This window comes from Centrocercus urophasianus, unplaced genomic scaffold, assembly GCF_019232065.1.
Source record: "Centrocercus urophasianus isolate 14NV4802_14NV808 unplaced genomic scaffold, USGS_Curo_1.0 seq_12, whole genome shotgun sequence".
NCBI lineage: Eukaryota > Metazoa > Chordata > Aves > Galliformes > Phasianidae > Centrocercus > Centrocercus urophasianus.
In genome coordinates, this window is record NW_024884364.1 from 61,158,364 (window position 1) to 61,175,025 (window position 16,662).

The 16,662-nt window shown below is 40.7% G+C and overlaps 1 protein-coding gene across 8 annotated transcripts in view; it reads right to left on the reverse strand.

Moving 5' to 3' along the window:
* Window positions 1-2,956: 2,956 nt before the first annotated feature.
* MCF2L (MCF.2 cell line derived transforming sequence like) overlaps window positions 2,957-16,662 on the reverse strand; it is a 146,421-nt gene continuing 132,715 nt past the window's right edge. For 5 of the 8 annotated variants that reach the window (XM_042809598.1, XM_042809604.1, XM_042809600.1 and 2 more), the window contains 12 exons: window positions 16,024-16,116; window positions 15,785-15,877; window positions 14,599-14,724; window positions 13,734-13,955; window positions 13,099-13,191; window positions 12,632-12,710; window positions 12,421-12,487; window positions 11,102-11,217; window positions 6,185-6,318; window positions 5,511-5,623; window positions 5,293-5,396; window positions 2,957-5,185 (listed from right to left, as the gene is read on the reverse strand). In XM_042809598.1, coding sequence (XP_042665532.1) covers window positions 5,091-5,185; window positions 5,293-5,396; window positions 5,511-5,623; window positions 6,185-6,318; window positions 11,102-11,217; window positions 12,421-12,487; window positions 12,632-12,710; window positions 13,099-13,191; window positions 13,734-13,955; window positions 14,599-14,724; window positions 15,785-15,877; window positions 16,024-16,116 — 1,335 coding nt within the window. In that variant the 3' untranslated portion in view covers window positions 2,957-5,090. The other 3 variants (XM_042809605.1, XM_042809599.1, XM_042809602.1) reach the window with 3 other exon arrangements.

Here is a 16,662-nt window from a genome sequence, read left to right on the forward strand (position 1 = left end):
ACAGCCTGCAGCCCGCCCGTATGGGGAACTGCTGTTGTGCAAAGGCTGTGCAATAGCGTTTGCACAGCCTTTAGAGAGGCCAGGTCCCATGGCCGCCTCGCAGAGAGCCAGGCACAGCCTTTCAGTGCTCCGCAGGACCAGCAGGTGCTGACAGCTAGCTTTTCCAATTTCCCAGTCGCCGTTGGAAACCCTGAACTTCTGACGCTAATTAATCAGCAAAACAAACCTTACACCAGTTTTCTCTAACTGGGTTGCCTGGCAAGCTGTACCAGCTCAGAGCCGATCCACGGCTCATTTTGTGAGCAACAACAGGGTTTTGAGGGACTGATCTGCAAGTAACATTCTACCTGGGAAGCAAGCAACCCTCAGATTTAGTGGAAATCAATTAGTGGCATCAGAACAGAGAGCTAACAACTGGCTTAGGTAAATGTTGACTCGAGATAGCAGCAAGGTAAAGAGCTTGTTTTCCAGTCTGCCCTCTCCTTAGTGCATGTAGGCAAGGGACTGTTCTGCTGCTTCTCTGCCAGGCTCAGCTGGGTTCCTCACAGCTGGGAGCCTACAGCTGGGAGCAGGGCCTCCAGCTGCTCTGCACACCTGTTGCCATTGTTTGGTGGTGGTGCACGCAGCAGGCATCCTGCTCTGAAAGCTGCTTTCCTGAAGGGCATCCTTGGGGAAGGCCACATCCATCTACGTGAACACCACATGCCTCTGTGCCCAATGCACAGTCTGGTCCCTGCCACCACCTCAGTGATGTCTGTGTGGCTGGGCCCTGTGCCATGGCTGCATCACCACAACTGGCTGTTCTGCTTCTCTGCTGCCCTATGGCTGAAGCAGTGCTCCTTTCTTCTGTTGGCTGCCCAAAGAAGATTTCAGTTTTATTGTTTGAGTACAGCAAAAAGCCATTATAAATGCAGAGCCAAAGGGGAAGCTCAAGTGCTGTGAACAGCACTCGGTCCGCATGCTGATAGCCCATTTTCCAGGAAAATTGCTGCAATGGGATGTCATTGGGGTAGCAAGGATGCCTATCCCTATGAGAAGCGTCACTGGGGAGTCATCTGGGCTTCAGGTCTTTGCTACAGCCTTCGCTAGTTTCACACAGGTCTCTTCCCAAAGCTCAGCAGATCCCTCACAGTCACTCTGTGGCTGATCTTCATGTGTGCTTTTACTGTAGTCTGTGAGAATCACCCTGGTGTCCCACTCAATAAACCTCACCAGCGGAGGCTTCAGCTTTGGCTTGCAGTTTCTGAGCATTTCCAAAAAAAGTAATCTATCATCCAACTAAAAGCAAGCACGCTTTAAAGCAAGCAGTCCTGCTGCCTGTGAGTAGTACTAGCATCAGGCTGGAGACAGCTGTTCAGAAAATATGATTTAAGGCATTTGGATGTGGATCTGCAAGACATGATGAACAGGTGCCTTAGAAAGTGCCATTCTTTCTCCTTGATTTGTCTCACACTGATATTTGCCCTGTCAGCACTCAGAGGTAATTTAAATATAAAAACCCAACTCAATTCTATTTTGGAAATACGCTGAGATTACTTGAGTGGACGAGTTACTAAATCTTGTTTCTGTTGCACTAACCTATAAACTTATGAATGTTCTACCACTAAACTTTAAAGCAAATCATTGCCTTTTTAGAGTGCAAAGGCAGAATTTCTTTCCAGGGGAGGACCACGTGCCCATCTGCCTGAGCTCTATGCCTGTGTGCAGTGCTCTGCTCACAAGGACAGCGCACAAGGTGGGGAGATGATAAAAGTTTAGAGGCTTTTTTTTTGTGATCAGCTCTGAATATGGGTGGCTATTTCATCACCAAACTGGCTCACCTCAGTTAAAACCCTTCAGAACAGAAATGCAAACATCCATCCTTGATTTTCTACCACCATCTGCTGGTACAAGCAGCAGTGACTGCAGCAATCCTCAGGATAGATACAAATACCATGTGTTTTAGCATGGCATTTCTTCTTACCTATAGACCTCATCCTGCTGTAGGGTCTCGGACTCGTGGGCATTGGGCCTTGGCTTGCTCCCATGGGGCTCAAAGTCATGGTGCCCCAAGAGAGCTCCTCGCAGGTTTCCTTTGCCCAGGTGGCAGCTCAGCCTCTTGGTTTGAAAAGCCAAGGACACTCCTCTGCATATGGACAGTGCTGACCTAACACAGGCTGCTCAGCCCCAGGAGCAAATGTAGTCACCACCGTGCAGGAGGAGACAGGTTTGGTTCTGGGAGCTGATCCAGCCAAAAACTGCTATAAAGGGTCACAGAAATAACTCCCTCCCCACTCCAAGTGTGAGCCCAGAAAGAAAACAGGGAAAGCTTGCATTAGATGTGGAACTTGGTAACCCTGCCTGCAGCTGGGGGATCGGAGGTTGATGATCCTCGAGGTCCCTTCCAACCCAAGCCATTCTATGATTCTTTGATGTGGCTGTGCAGCTGGCAAGGAAAGTCTGTGCTCCAACTTTGAGCTGGTGATCCAAGATATATGGAACCCGGGATAAGCTCACAGTATTTGTGATAGGAAATATTTGTCAACAGAATTAAAAATAAATGTCTCTTCCTGCAGAGACAGCTTTTACATTAACAGATGTAGATGAAAGCAACCAAATCCCAGTGAGAGCTTAGCTGGATGGTGTAATCCTCAGCCCAAACCACCTCCTGCCTTCACAGCATGATGATCCTTAAAGCCATTAACTCATGAATATACAATCACCTTCCTCATTGTGTGAGGCAAGGATACATTCTCCTTTCTCATCAAGCTTCAGCACTGGCCAGATACCAGCCTCCAACCTGTTCCACTGAGGCCACGCAGCCAGGAGGAGTGTGTACAGCAGGGAAGGAGCCATGGGATGTGCAGTACTCTCTTTAAACCCAGCAAGGGGTGAGTGCCAGTCTATTTTTTTTGTACGATGCCTGTAAGGAACTACTGGACCATGATAAGAAAATAAAGCACAGAGCATGTCTATATAAAGGCATTCAGCAAGAAGTGCTGACATTTATTCAAAGTTTCATAGTTACAATAAAGACCTCTGACTTTGAACTTCTAAATCACAACAGCAGTTAAAAAAAAAAATACAAAAAGGAAATGGGTTCTATTAAAGTGCCATGATGTGGAGAAAACCATTGAAATAACGCAAATGAGCTGCAGTGAGAAATGACAGTCTTATCTGAACAATGACAGCAATACATAGGTAAATTATGTTACAGAATTTACATAATAACTTACAAAGACGAAGGTAAGCTGAATTTCATGCTGCCATCTCATTGTTAAATATCAGCTTAACTATTCCTTATCAGCACAGTATCATACGGGATAATTAAAAGAAGACCAGAGGATGTCTGTGTTGAAAAAGATGTCTGAAGAAAAACCCTGATCTGCATTTATACTGCAGTACTGCAAGAAACTTAAGTATGTATGAATTGTAAAGTGACACATTCAGCAGCAAGAAGACTATAAATACATCCTTTACATTGATACAGAGTATCTACACATTTACATATCTACACACACATGCATACACAGGCACATACATGCACATACATACGTGCATAGATGTGTGAGTATACATGTGTTTCAGTTTGTACTGACCACAGTCAGCTGCTCTTTGATTGTGTTTGGGTAGGGTAGCTTTTGCAGCTCAGGACCAAGATCATTATTTAGAATCCTTCTCCTTCAGTTTCCTAAGCTATAAGCTCTAGTATCTGAATTTCCAGCACAAAGATACACTTCTGGGCTCAACCATCAGAGAGAGGTCCAATAATTAATAGTAGTTCCAACTGACATTGAAAAATTTTGCTCACAAAGTCCACAATACTTTTAAGTAATATGGTATACAAATCAGGTAAAAGCCTACTTTCATAAGTAAGAACATTTGAAAGGCATAGGGGAATGAATACATTTTGAACATGCACACAATTCTGTACTGTTTGTAAGGACAAAGCGCAAAGGTGAAAAAACAAGGTGAAAATTCCTAACATTAGCTTACATGACACCTTGAAAAACAGAAAGTTTAGCACTATCTTCCCTTTAAGAAATTTATATTCCTTTACAGGACAAGTCCGACACTAATAAAGATTGTTTTTCAGCCATGTTCCACTTTATAAAAAATTGTCATCTCTGTCTCTTTGAATAAGTCTGTAACAAACACCTTTGACTAAAATTATCTGGTTTCTCACCCTTTTAGGTATGCCTGAAGATGTGCTTTTGGCCCATAGTGAACTTACCACAGTTTTCTTTGCCTATAACTGCATGCTGTTAGAGCTGAAGGTAACCATGCAATTAGTTTACTAAGAAATGATCTAGTGAATAAGAACGTTTGTGTTTCATTGTGCATCTGTGTAAGGAAGAAGATGCTACTAAATTGCCAAGGCTATGTAAACACAGATCTTGGTGAAGACACGGGTTGTGAGGCCAAAATATTTCAAAAAACAGCTATTCCATTGCATGAATTATCAAAAGGTTGGAAAAGATAAATTGATTTCCTCTTCTGATGCTGTTATGGTCAGTGGATCAGTCATTTCTGCATCCATCTCCAAGGTGCAGAAGAGTATCCTGAGGACCCAGGAGAAATGGCTCACCAAGCTTATTTCCTGGTGGCTAGAGGAGTTGAGTGCACTGATTGAGGTACATCTGGAGAGAACAGGTATTTTGGAGAGGAGAAACTGTAAACTCTGATTGATTCTCCTCATATCTATCCTGTACAGTGATTGCTACATTATTATCTTACAGCAAGGATTTAGCACTGAACACACTGTTTGCTCACAGATTCTGGATGTTATGAAATGATACAGTTCTACAGAAACCTGATTGTATATCAGTGGGAAAATGTGTTTTACGCCAACACCTCTGCAGCTTCAAACTTCAGAGGAGAAGCTTCTACAATACCCTATTTCAAATCATTTAGTTTTTATTTACAACTTTACATTCGATGCACTTTTCACCAGGATCTTCTTCTGTGAGAATCTATGAAAAAAATCATCAGAGAAAACACTGAAAACTAGCAATTCAGAACAGGTAGTTCTCTGATGGCCATCTTGAGTTTTGGCTATTGGGCTCAAACTCCAGATTTACCTTCCGTGGAGGTGGGGTGAAAATACGACGTTAGCCCTTAATGTCTGAGAAGCTGGTGCTGCTGGCATTGCAGCTATCACTGCAACTTGACGACGTGCTCAAAGTGCTGGAAGCAGTGCCTGATTCTGGGAAAGAAGAGAAAAATCAAAAGAAATGTGGTTGTCGTTTTTCTACAGTTTTCTCCCATAACAAGAATCTTCAGTTAAACCACCATTTACAGTAAGTAGCCTACCAGAGCTGCTCAAGGATTGAGCTGATTTTGAATTGCCTATGAGCATCAGCAGATTGTTTGCTGGGATCCAACCTTCTCTACCAGTGGTCAGATTCTTCACATACCTATAAGAACAAAAACAAGTCAAACTGCTTCATTTGCTGCCTTTAAAAGCTTTGCCCTCAGCATCTGCCTTCCACACACAGTTGTGTATGAAGGTTCCAAACAGATCTGCATACCAAAGTCCATCCTCCCCTTCACGAATCAGTTGAACTAGATCTCCACTTTTCACTGCAAATTCTTCAGAAACTCCTTTCTCATAATCAGTCACAACCGTGTATTTACCAGGAATCTGAATGCACAAAGGGAAAGAGAAAAATTATTTCTATTGAGTATTTTAAAGTATGTTGCAGCTTTTTATTACAAACATCAGAGCACTTTTCCCTGCTTTCTCCTTCTTGTGCACATATTTGTGCGCTGTCTTCAACATGTATGTTTGAGGGGCAACAAGACTTTGCTGTTCAATTATGTGCAACTTCAGCATATGAATTCTCACATCCTGAAAAACATTCCATTACAACAATTAAGTAAAATCTCTACCAAATAAAAGAAAAAAATCTCAAGGGGGTAAAAAAAAATAAACTGGAGAATTAGTGACATGATTTAAGTGATGTAGTAGCTTGTCATTGCTTGACTATGGCATAAGCAGCACTGTTGGTCTACAGGTACATGAAGGCACCTTCCTAAGAGCTGATTTAAGGAGTGGGATATTTCCCATTGCTCCAGGAATTTTGCTCAGCTGGCAATTTCAAAGCAGACACTTTTCTTCCCACAAGTATCAGAAGCATTCCTATGTACTGTCACACTTCACAGTAATGTTTGCTTAGCTCAGTAGGAAAGTGTTTCTGGTTACCAGCTTCATCTCATTTCCCCCTCCACCTCCTCCTCCTTCTTCTTCTGCATCCGATGAATTCAGCGGCTCCTCAGCACTGGACCAGCCATCATTTTCTTCAGATGCATCAAGAGAATGAGACGTTTTAGCCCAACCTTGGTGAACAAACAGCCGACAGTTAATGTTCCAGCAGCTTAACACTGAGTGGGAGAAGTATTCTTCTCCCTGACAATTACTCAAGTGATCAATGTAACAGGAGGAAATCTTGACAGAGGGAAGTTACTACAGCTACCAAGTGAAATTCACTGCTGGCAAAAGGCTCCCATGAGGCTAAGTGATTCTGTGGTGATGCACAGCAGTGAATTTGGCCCTTTGGATTTATGGAGATGGAAAGAAAGCAAATTCCCAACCAACTTCTGCTTTACACAAAATTGAATGATGGATGGATGCTCTTCCTTGTGGGAGGGTGTAAAGGATGTGTTTTGTGGGAAGAGGATGACCACACATGGTTGTCACCCAAAACAATCTAACTGGGTTGGAACAAGGGTGGATGGGCATTCTGATGAGCACTTGCAGCTGTCAAAGAATTCAGCAGGAGCTACAGGCACTCTGTATTTCACATTATGAGTTGCATTGTCAGGTAAGGGCATTCAGGCTGACACAAGGATATTTTACCATGCTGAATCATCTCAGTGATAAGTCACTGCACCAAGAAACACAAGAACAATCTGCTGCCTGTCACTTATGGCCAAGTGTTCCTTTTTTTTTTTTTTTTTCTCCCCTCTCTAAGTGAAGCATTTTATGTGTTTATGAGGCTGGATCACAGCCAAAGCTCACAAAATCCTTTTCCAAATTAAGCTACTGTAAGTTTTACTAGCAGGATGCTTTTCACCGAGACCAGCAGCTGCTAATACATGTGCTGAGCTTATAATGGAAAAAGGCAGAATAAAAAGGACAAATAAACAGTTCCAAGTAACATCTTGGTTCAAGCCAAATAGTAACAACAAGAAAACTCAATGAAGAAGACCAAAAGGAAAAAGGAAAACCTCCCAGCTGTTAGTTAATTGTGAGGTAAGCTGGGAGAGCACCAGCACTGTTACTTTCTCAGAGCACTTTACATTCGCCACCCAGCTGCTGACGCCAGATGCATTAAGGCTAAAGCAGAGCATTGTCAAAATGAAGTCAAAGCAATTCAGGAAAGCACACTCAGAGCACACCAAACTGAGCAGGTCTTTTACCTCGCCTGCGCTGCTGGATGCCCTGCACAAGGCCAGAAGTGCTGACCCACTTGGCCCTGTCCAGGGTTGAGAATGACATCTGTGAAGAAACTGAGTAATAAATTCCTGCTGTATTCCATGCAAATTTCTTTGGAAATACACATCCTAGCAGAACTCCCTATAAAAGCAGGAAACATAAGGAAATGGCAGAGTTCTAAGAAGACCAGAGACTATGGAGAAATGAGTGAGCTTAGGTTTCATGGTGCCAGGAAATCTGAGAAGTCACAAGCTGCTTCTCTTCACAAAGCAGCTCTCTGGTTTCTTTCTTTAAAAGTAGGATCATCTCCAATATACAGTTTTGTCACTAATTCATTTTCCTTTGAGCTCATGGGGATGTAAGCAGGTGTGATGCTGCCATGAAAGGAAAGAGAGGAATACTGTACTTCGCACTGAGAAACTGAGAGCAGCACCTGGTGCAGTCTCACCCTGACATGGCTGAGCCCACTGCCTGCTCATCCCAGTTTGAGTCATTGAGGAAGAAGCTAAAGTGTCAGAAAAGAGATCAGAAGATGCGAGACAGAAAGAAGGAATTACTAAATACAGAGGTTCTCTGGGCATCTGCCCTGGGATCACACTGCTTCCTGCTCAGACACTGCACAAAGTTTCTTGAGCACAGCAGCAAAAACAGCATCATCTCCACAGGTGAGAGAAAGATTAACGGCTGTGAAAACCCAGAGAAGAGGAGGGTAGGGCTCAAAACAGCTTAATCTTTAGAATAATATGAAGAGATGGCCATGGGAAGAGAGATGGGAAGAGAGGGAACACTTGCCATGTACTCTTTAGTTACTTGATGTCAAGGATTTGTACTGAACCCTTTGCCAATAGCCTTGCTAGTTAGGAATGGGTCATTTAACTGAAATGCTCTATATTCGTTGCTTAGCTGTGGATTGGGAAGACAGGTGGCAGAACACTGCTATGGTTCAGCTACAGCATCTGGAGTTAACAGGGTGCTGAAAACTGCTTCCTGTCACCCCCCAAAAAAATGCAATGAGACTGACTTCAGTAATACAGACCTAAAATGGAATACAGCAGTGTATATTCCTTGGGGCAGTAGTGATCTCCACTCTGACTAGAATAAATGAGTCTCCTTTCTGCTCCCTCCTCCCCCCCAACTTTTTTTTTTTTTTTTTTTAAAAAAAAAAAAGAAGTTAAATTCTCCCCACAAGAAGCAGAGTGAGGGGAAGATGCTAAGTGGAAAACCATGCATCTCATAGCAACTAGATGTCATAGTTTTATTAACATCCATCTTCTGGTTGTTTCTCCTGGTTGAGTACCAGATTTGGAGGTTGGTGACCCTGCCTGTGGCAGAGAGGCTGGAACTTGATGATCCTTGGGATCCCTTCTAACCCAAGCTATTCTACGATTCTGTGATTCAGGAAAACATTGCTTTCCCACCACTCTTTTCAAAGAAGTGCACTTAACCATATGCTACTCCATTTGATCCAAAGGTAAAACTTTGACAGGTTGTGCTATCAGAAACTACGTGTACAAAGCCAATGGATCCATGTAGAAAAACCCAGCAGATATCAACACTGCTGCTCATCATCATCATCATCATGCAGGTATCCCCAGCACCAGGGGAATGTGGATATGTGCAGAGTATAAGATGTGGTAACACACTACCTCTTACACCAAAAGGAGTTGGATCACTCACTACTTCGTGCCGCTTAGCTTTTTTGTCAGGACTGGTAGGAGAAGCTGCAGGAGGATGAATAGGCAAAAAAACACACAGAGATATTGAAGAACTGGAAAAAAGAGATGAGGTGGATTGCATGCTAAGTACCTTTGAGTTTACACTGGAAAACAGATCTCTGAGATCACTCTAATTTGAGATGCCATTGCTCAATTACACAAATAGCTAACTTTTCACATTAATTTTTTTGAAGATAAATTGACAAATTGCTTTATGATAATAGATAATGCCTAATTCATTTCAAAAAGTTTACATATGATTTCAAGTGAATACAATTAATTTCAATTTTAGACAAACATTACCGATTTAAACAATCGCTTTTATACAAATCTAGTGCTGTAGTAATACCTGGTCCTGTAAGAAGGATCATTGGCAATGTCTGGCTTTTAGCAGTAGAAGATGGAGTTTCTGTCAAGGCAAGCGTGGCATATTAGTGCTCACCTGATTACCAGCAGATACACAACCCTAAAGAATCAGTCTCTCCAGAAAGAACTCAAAGGTAATCAAGGTTTAAAAAGGCATACTGATAAGATGCTCGGAAAAGAAATCATGCTCTCGAACAAGTGTGATCATCTTAGTGCCATTCAGACTGTTTGAAGATAAAGATTCAAAGCAAGAAGTGAATGTATCCATGCAATTACTTGGCAGGAGGAAATGAGAGATCTCAGACTCTTATTGCCTGTTTTAGCAAAAAAGAAATAAGAGAATTTCCAGAAGCATAAAGAAGTTCCTATTTACTTCTGTATCTAGCCAGATAACCTTGTCATAGATGTTTTGCTGAGGTCATGCTTTATAGATAGAAATATTCTAGCAAAACCTTGATTCATTCTTGCCAAGTATGGGTATTGGTATTTGGGGCAGATCCACTGAAGCTAAAAGCAGGCCAGGCATTTCATCTGAAAGAAATTTCCTCTAGGTTCCTACAGGAATGGGGCCCTTTAAACTCCTTCCTAGGCCTGAATATTGGGACTGGAAGCACTGGAAACTACATTCCTTCCCTTGCATCTCCAACAGCTCTGCTTCTCTGGGCTCATCACCCTCTCCCTCACAGTGGAGCCAATTTCTCCCAAAATCTCCCTGTCATGGTCTGTGATGGAAGAGCCTAGCTTGAACATAGGAGAACAAGCTAATTGAAAAAGTATACATGAGCCTGTTACACTACACACACACACACACACACACACACACACACACACACAGAGTGATTCAAAACCTTACATAGAGAACATCTAACTATTTTTTTCCTCTTTAAATTACCTTTCTGACTTGTGAGGTTAGTAAAGCCCTGCAGCGTAAAGCGCTTTTTTGACAGTACAGAGCATTCTGAGGTAGAGCTAGTGTCATCTATAAAGGAAAAGAAAGAAACACAGAAAAGGGAAAAGGCCATGAAAAGGTCGAGGCATAAAAATGATTCACAGCCCTGCTAAGGAACCAGGGTGAGGAAGGACAACTGAAAGTCCAAGTCCAATAGAAGAACCCAAGTGTCCAGTTGTTCATATCTGTACAGGGGTCTGTATTGGTGCTAGTCCACTAAGTTATCTCAGCGACATAAACCAAAATTCAAGGTGAAAAAAATACTCTTTAAAATGAGTAATGCTGACAAATTCATCCATAAGTACTAAAAGCTGAGAAGCCAGGCAGCTCTAAGAGAAGGCATACTGCAGTTTAAGACTCATAACCCACAGTTCCCAGCTCCCTGGTTCTATCCCTTCACTAGCATGGCTTTGGGCCTGTCCGCACAGAGTGGAGCACAAACATCTGAGGCAAGGGCAGATTGGACTGGCATGTTCACATGGTGCATGCAGCACGTTGTGGGTGGGCTGCAAGCAGCAAAGCCCTGCTCCTTCAAGTTCAACGCTGCACTTGCCTGTACTACCGTGGCTACCATGCTGGTGGATCTGCCTGTGCATCTGCAGTGCAAGCATGCTTTTTACATCTAAAGACAACAATATATATGTCCAAACTCACCTTTGCCTTTCTCAGGGTACTTTGATGCTACTGTGGTGACATAACCTTCCAGACCTGTGAGATCAGCTTTTCTCTCATCCATTTTTTTCATGTTTCTGATGTTGTTCCTTGAAGGACTGTTTATTGGAAGAAAATTAAGACAATCAATCCAGCAAATTGGGATATCTATCTATCTATACACACACACACAGGCTGAAAACCATTTCCTAGCTACTTGGTTGAAGCTGTGCACAGAAAGACCATGAGCACATATAAAGGTGAAAGGTTTCAATTTTGACTGCAAATGTAGTATGGCAGTTGGAAGCTACTAAAAAGTCAACTCAGGATAACTTCCTCCGAGTCTTAACTATAGAAACACGTTCCAGAAAAAGCAAATAAAAGGGGAAGAAAAGAACAAAAGGAAAAAGAATAAACTCTGCTTTACAGAAGCTCTTGAAATAGGAAGCAGACAAAGCGTGACCAGAGATGACGTGCTGAATGTACGCTCAGATTCCCATCACACCTCTGATTGCAAATGGAAATAAGAGACACCCTACACTTGCTGCATACCAGGAAAATTTTCAGTAAGTGATAAGTAGGTACACGGAACATGCAGGACCAAGGGCTACTGATGCATATTTGAGCACACACCACACACCAATTACTGAAGATATGAGTATATAGGTGTATGGGTGAAACTCATACAACATAGGCAAAAAAAAAAAAAAAAAAAAGAAAAAGAGAAAGTAGCAGAGGTCAGAGAAGGGCAGAACAGCAGGGGAGAGCAAAGGACTGCACTTATAGAGGTTGATAAGGATGAAGGATGAAGCACAGGACAATAAAGAAAAGCTTGACTCCAAACTTGAACAGATACTGAAGGAATGAATATATCACTCAGTAAGAAAGCTAGAGGAAAAAAGAAATGAGAAATAGAAAAAAAAAAAAGCTCTGTAAAGGACAAAAAGAAAAACAACATGAATCTGGAAGAAAAATAATTTAAGTGATGGAAGAGAACAGAGAAAAAAGGAGAAGGCTGCTGCTGTACGTAACTCTCTTACCTGGGATGTAAAGTGTATAACTGACCGTTCAAGAAACACAATCATGGTACCACCAAGGATTATGGCTAGCACAAAAGATTACCTATCTGCAAAGCCCATGCCACTGTTGCTGAGCTTAACAGTTCTGCAGATGTATGCAAACCCAAATCTTTGCAGCTTTATATTAGAAAGAGACCTAAAAACCCCTAAAATATAAGTGTCAGTACTGAGGAATAGGAGTAATAAAGATTGCAAAGTGAATGCATTAGCATACTGGGCTGATTTGACAACTAACTTACTTACCTTGTACAAGATGATGCTGGTAGAGGTAAACTCTGAGTGTGTTCAAGTGTCCTATGCTGACTGGCTTCTGTAATGGAGAGAAAGAGATACTTAACTGATTTGTTATTTAATCTTTTCACTCCTGCAATCAAACACAGTGGTGAACAGATTTTGAAGTTGAAAGGGAAATGAAATTAAAATAGATGTGTGTATATATAAAAAAAAAAAGTACCTCTGCATGCCTGCAGTTGACTAGTCAGCACTTTTCTGATTTCATTTACCCAAGTAGCTTTAACTTCAGGAGTTGGTGCCTACCCAGAAAAAAATTATGACAATCACGCATTAAGCACACAAAAAGCTGCAAGCTGAAGCACAACTTCAGAGGAATTCTTCAAGAGGAACAGCTAGATCCTCTCCCTAGCCTCTCAGTAAGCAGAAACTGAAGGATAAAGCTGTGCACATGCCACAGTCTTACCCTGGCTCCCAAAAATCTGCTGCTCCAGTGAAAACAATAGCAATGGTGTATGCAACATCCTTGCAAGGGTATTGTAAAATATGATTAAGAACAAAGGGGAAAAAAAAAAAGCCAAAACAAAATAGATCTTGTTAGGTTTAGAACTCACCCCCTTGGTTTTTAATTTATTATTATTATTAGTTGTTATTATTATTATTATTTAAAAGGTATTTGCATGTTGTTACCTGTATGATGTAAACTTCTTCCCTTGCATTATACCAGATTTCAAATTTTTTTGCATCACCTTTGACATTTTCTGTTATTCCAACTGCTGCCATCTGGAAGCAAAAAGAACAGCTGCTGACCTACCAAATTGCAATACAGATAACAGAAGCAGAAGGCTAACACTATTCTTTAGTAACCCACTTATAAAAAACAAAACCACATTTGGCTCAAAGAAAAGAAAGCACACGATCTGCATGTTGGACACAAGGCCTTCAATGCATTATGTCAGCACGGCTACCTCAAAGGGAAAAAAGGTTTAAGTTAATTTAATTAAGACTGACTCACAAACTGTCTCTTAGAATCCAGAGTGACAAATCCTACATCTATTTTATGCTACCCACTGTGACATTTTCCAAGTCATTAATGCAACTGCCATCCAGCTAGATTAGCATGGTTTAGACATTTGCAAAGGACAGTCTACCCCCTGACACCATCACCCATCAGCTCAAAGCGACTCAGACTTGCACTAACAATTACACTTGCCTGAAAGAATGAAGCTTACACTGAAAAACTGCAACACGACAACAATAAAGAAGTGTGTTACTGCAACTAATCCCTTATTATCACTACCTTCCTGGACTGCTGAGTGCCTTACATTTAAGGAGTGTTTATAGCTATAAGAAGGTGCCTTCTCATATCCCTCTCCGTTTTCTTCTCGCTTTTTACAGAACAGCACTGCTTTCTCGTGGAGGAACAGGTGTCGCTGCATTGGCTTGAAGCGTGCCAGATCTTTCACCTTTGAGTGACCCTTTTTATGATCAGTCCAGACGTTGAAGGATCCCTGCATTAGAAGCTTGCCCAGCTCATTCAGGTTTCCCTAGAACAGAAAAGTGGTATTTATAACTACAAAGAGGTAACATCTGACTGAAACACACACTCTGAACAGGTTATTACAAGTTCTGTCATTCCAATTAATCTCACATCAGTGTTTACATTGAATTTGGAAAGATAATGAAAATACAGTCAGTGTTTAATATTCTCTCTCCTACACTGTTCAGGCATGATTTTATAGTCAAGAGGAGCAATGGCAAAACACAGAGATCACACAGAAAAAAGGAGGAGGTACAATACATATCTGTTTTTTTGCCTAATGCAAAGCTCCTTATATTTATCTGTTCATTTGTTTTCTTCTCCTGGAAGTTTTAGATGTAGTTTTACACAAGGATAACAAAGAACCTGAAAGTGACTCCTGTTTGGCAGTTTCCTAAGCCAGACTGTTCAGGATGGTTTTCTGTTTCCAACTTGGTGAAAAGTAGATCAAAGAAAGAAAACTTGAGCAGACAGAGGAAAATATTATCCATAACAGGAAAACCTCAGAAAAGAGAGAGAATCTTTCCACTTTTCATTATATAATGCAGTTTAAAGATGTATTTTGTAAAATACTCTTCTCATTATTAGTAAACAATAGGGAATACTTGTACGTATGTAGGTGCCTAAAAAATAATAATATTGTTACTTACATCATAGCCTGTGATGGCTATCTGGTGCATAGAATCATTGACTGCTTTGAGAATACCCAGTATAGAATTTAATGCCTCCTGCAGGTCTTCAGCACCTTCACAGTTCTTACTGTACTTCAGCATTTCCTGAGCAGGCAAAGAAAGACAACACACTTTGTTTTGCAAACAGCAGTAACTGGGATTATTTTAACATTGAATTTGGCCAACATTTTTAAAGTTATCCAGTGAAGTTCACACTGTATAATCTAGTGGATTAAGTATTGGCTCTAACTGAAAAGACCCCAAGTTCTACCTCATATCTGCTACTAACCAGTCTCCTCAGTCTCCTAAACCGTTTATAAGCACAGCCTAAGAAATTTACAAGTCTGAGTTACTGAGCATTTTTAACCACAATTGCTTAAAACAAAAGCAGAACCCCAATGTCATCCTTTTTCTTCCACTCATTTTTTACGTTCTGTTGCTTTTAAATAATAAATGTAAAGACACTAGCAAATTGCATTGATTATTTGAATTATTGTAAGGTCTGGAATGCTAGTTGCAGACTTAAACATACTATGTATAACACTGCTTACACATTTTAAAAAGTATTTCTTCTCCAAAAAGCTTACTGGGGAAGCTGTATCTTCCCATTTGATCCAGGTATACAGAGCAGTATGAGAATAAGTATTTACTCATGGAGTTCAGAAAGAAAAGATTCTTTAAATAGAAAACTTTTCAGGTACTTCTCTCTTCATAAAAGCTTGAAGTAAATTAAGAGCTTTCAAAGAATTAATTAGCTCAGTTTTAATGGTAGTTTACTCTTGAGTTAAACACAGTTATTGAACCCTGTGTCCATGTAGTGACTATTTCCTAAAACAAGTCAGTTTCAAGCACAGCAAAAAGTTAAACATTCATTTAAAAATATATATAATACTACATTCCTCTCATTTTGTTCTCTCTGTCCATTGTATGCCTAAATGAATCAGAATGGCATCCTTCCTAAAAATTGCATACAGTGACCACAGTTAAGTACGTTCCCTACAACACAAGTTGCTTTGAAGACTCCAATTAACTGAATCTTTCTGGACACATTCTCAGTTTTGATTTATACACTACTCTGCTCATTTAGATTTCTCTGCAGCAGGATGAGATAAGCAGCATTTAGAAGAAAAAAATACATTTAGCATTATAATTTTGTAACACATACCTTTAGCAATAATTGGTATTTGGTTATCCTTTGAACTGGCTTCAGCAAGTATGAGTCCAAACTGAGCTTGTGATCAAGTTTCCTTTGACATTCCTGTAATCAGTGTCAGATTTTGTCAGTACGCAAATCAATATTCAGTACACAAATCAATATATTTTGTTATTCATACTTGAGATAGATTAGCAATTTCGACAAAAAAATAAATACAGAAATATTTCAGAGAATCAAGCAAGCCATACCTGAAAGAATACGGAATCTGAAAATTGCCTCCACAAACTTTCAGATCGAGGTTTGTTTTGACAGTATTTCTCATAAATCTGGAAATCTTCCATCTGAAATGGGGGAGAAGAATAAAAAGTAAATGATTGCCTAGTAAAAAAAAAAAGAAAAAAGAAAAAACAATGTTCTTAAGAATTTTTCAGTCAGCAAGTCTAAGGAAAAAGGACAATTCCTTCAGGCATCCCTAACAGGCAACAATTTTTCAGTACCGCTCATTTCGTAACAGCTACTCATTTTGTACATGGAACGTACAAATAAAATGCTCCTGTTAACTTCTACTTAATTGAACAACAAGTGCCTTATGAAGAAGCACATCTTATATTTACAAATGCATTTGTGTCACCCTATGAAGAATATGGGGTCTTTTAATTTAATTCAATTAATCCCAGAACATGATTCCCTCTGCATAACTTACTTAAAAAAAAATGTTGCCCTTCTTCCTTTATGCATTTGCATTTTGTGAATGTGTTTGTCACTGGAAGTGGACCAACTAGTTTGCTGCCCCTTATCACTTCAACACTGCCTTCAAGAAGCGGATATTTTTCAATCGTGTTTGCTTACACAAGCCCCATGGTGCTCCTGTTGCTCCATGAGACTTC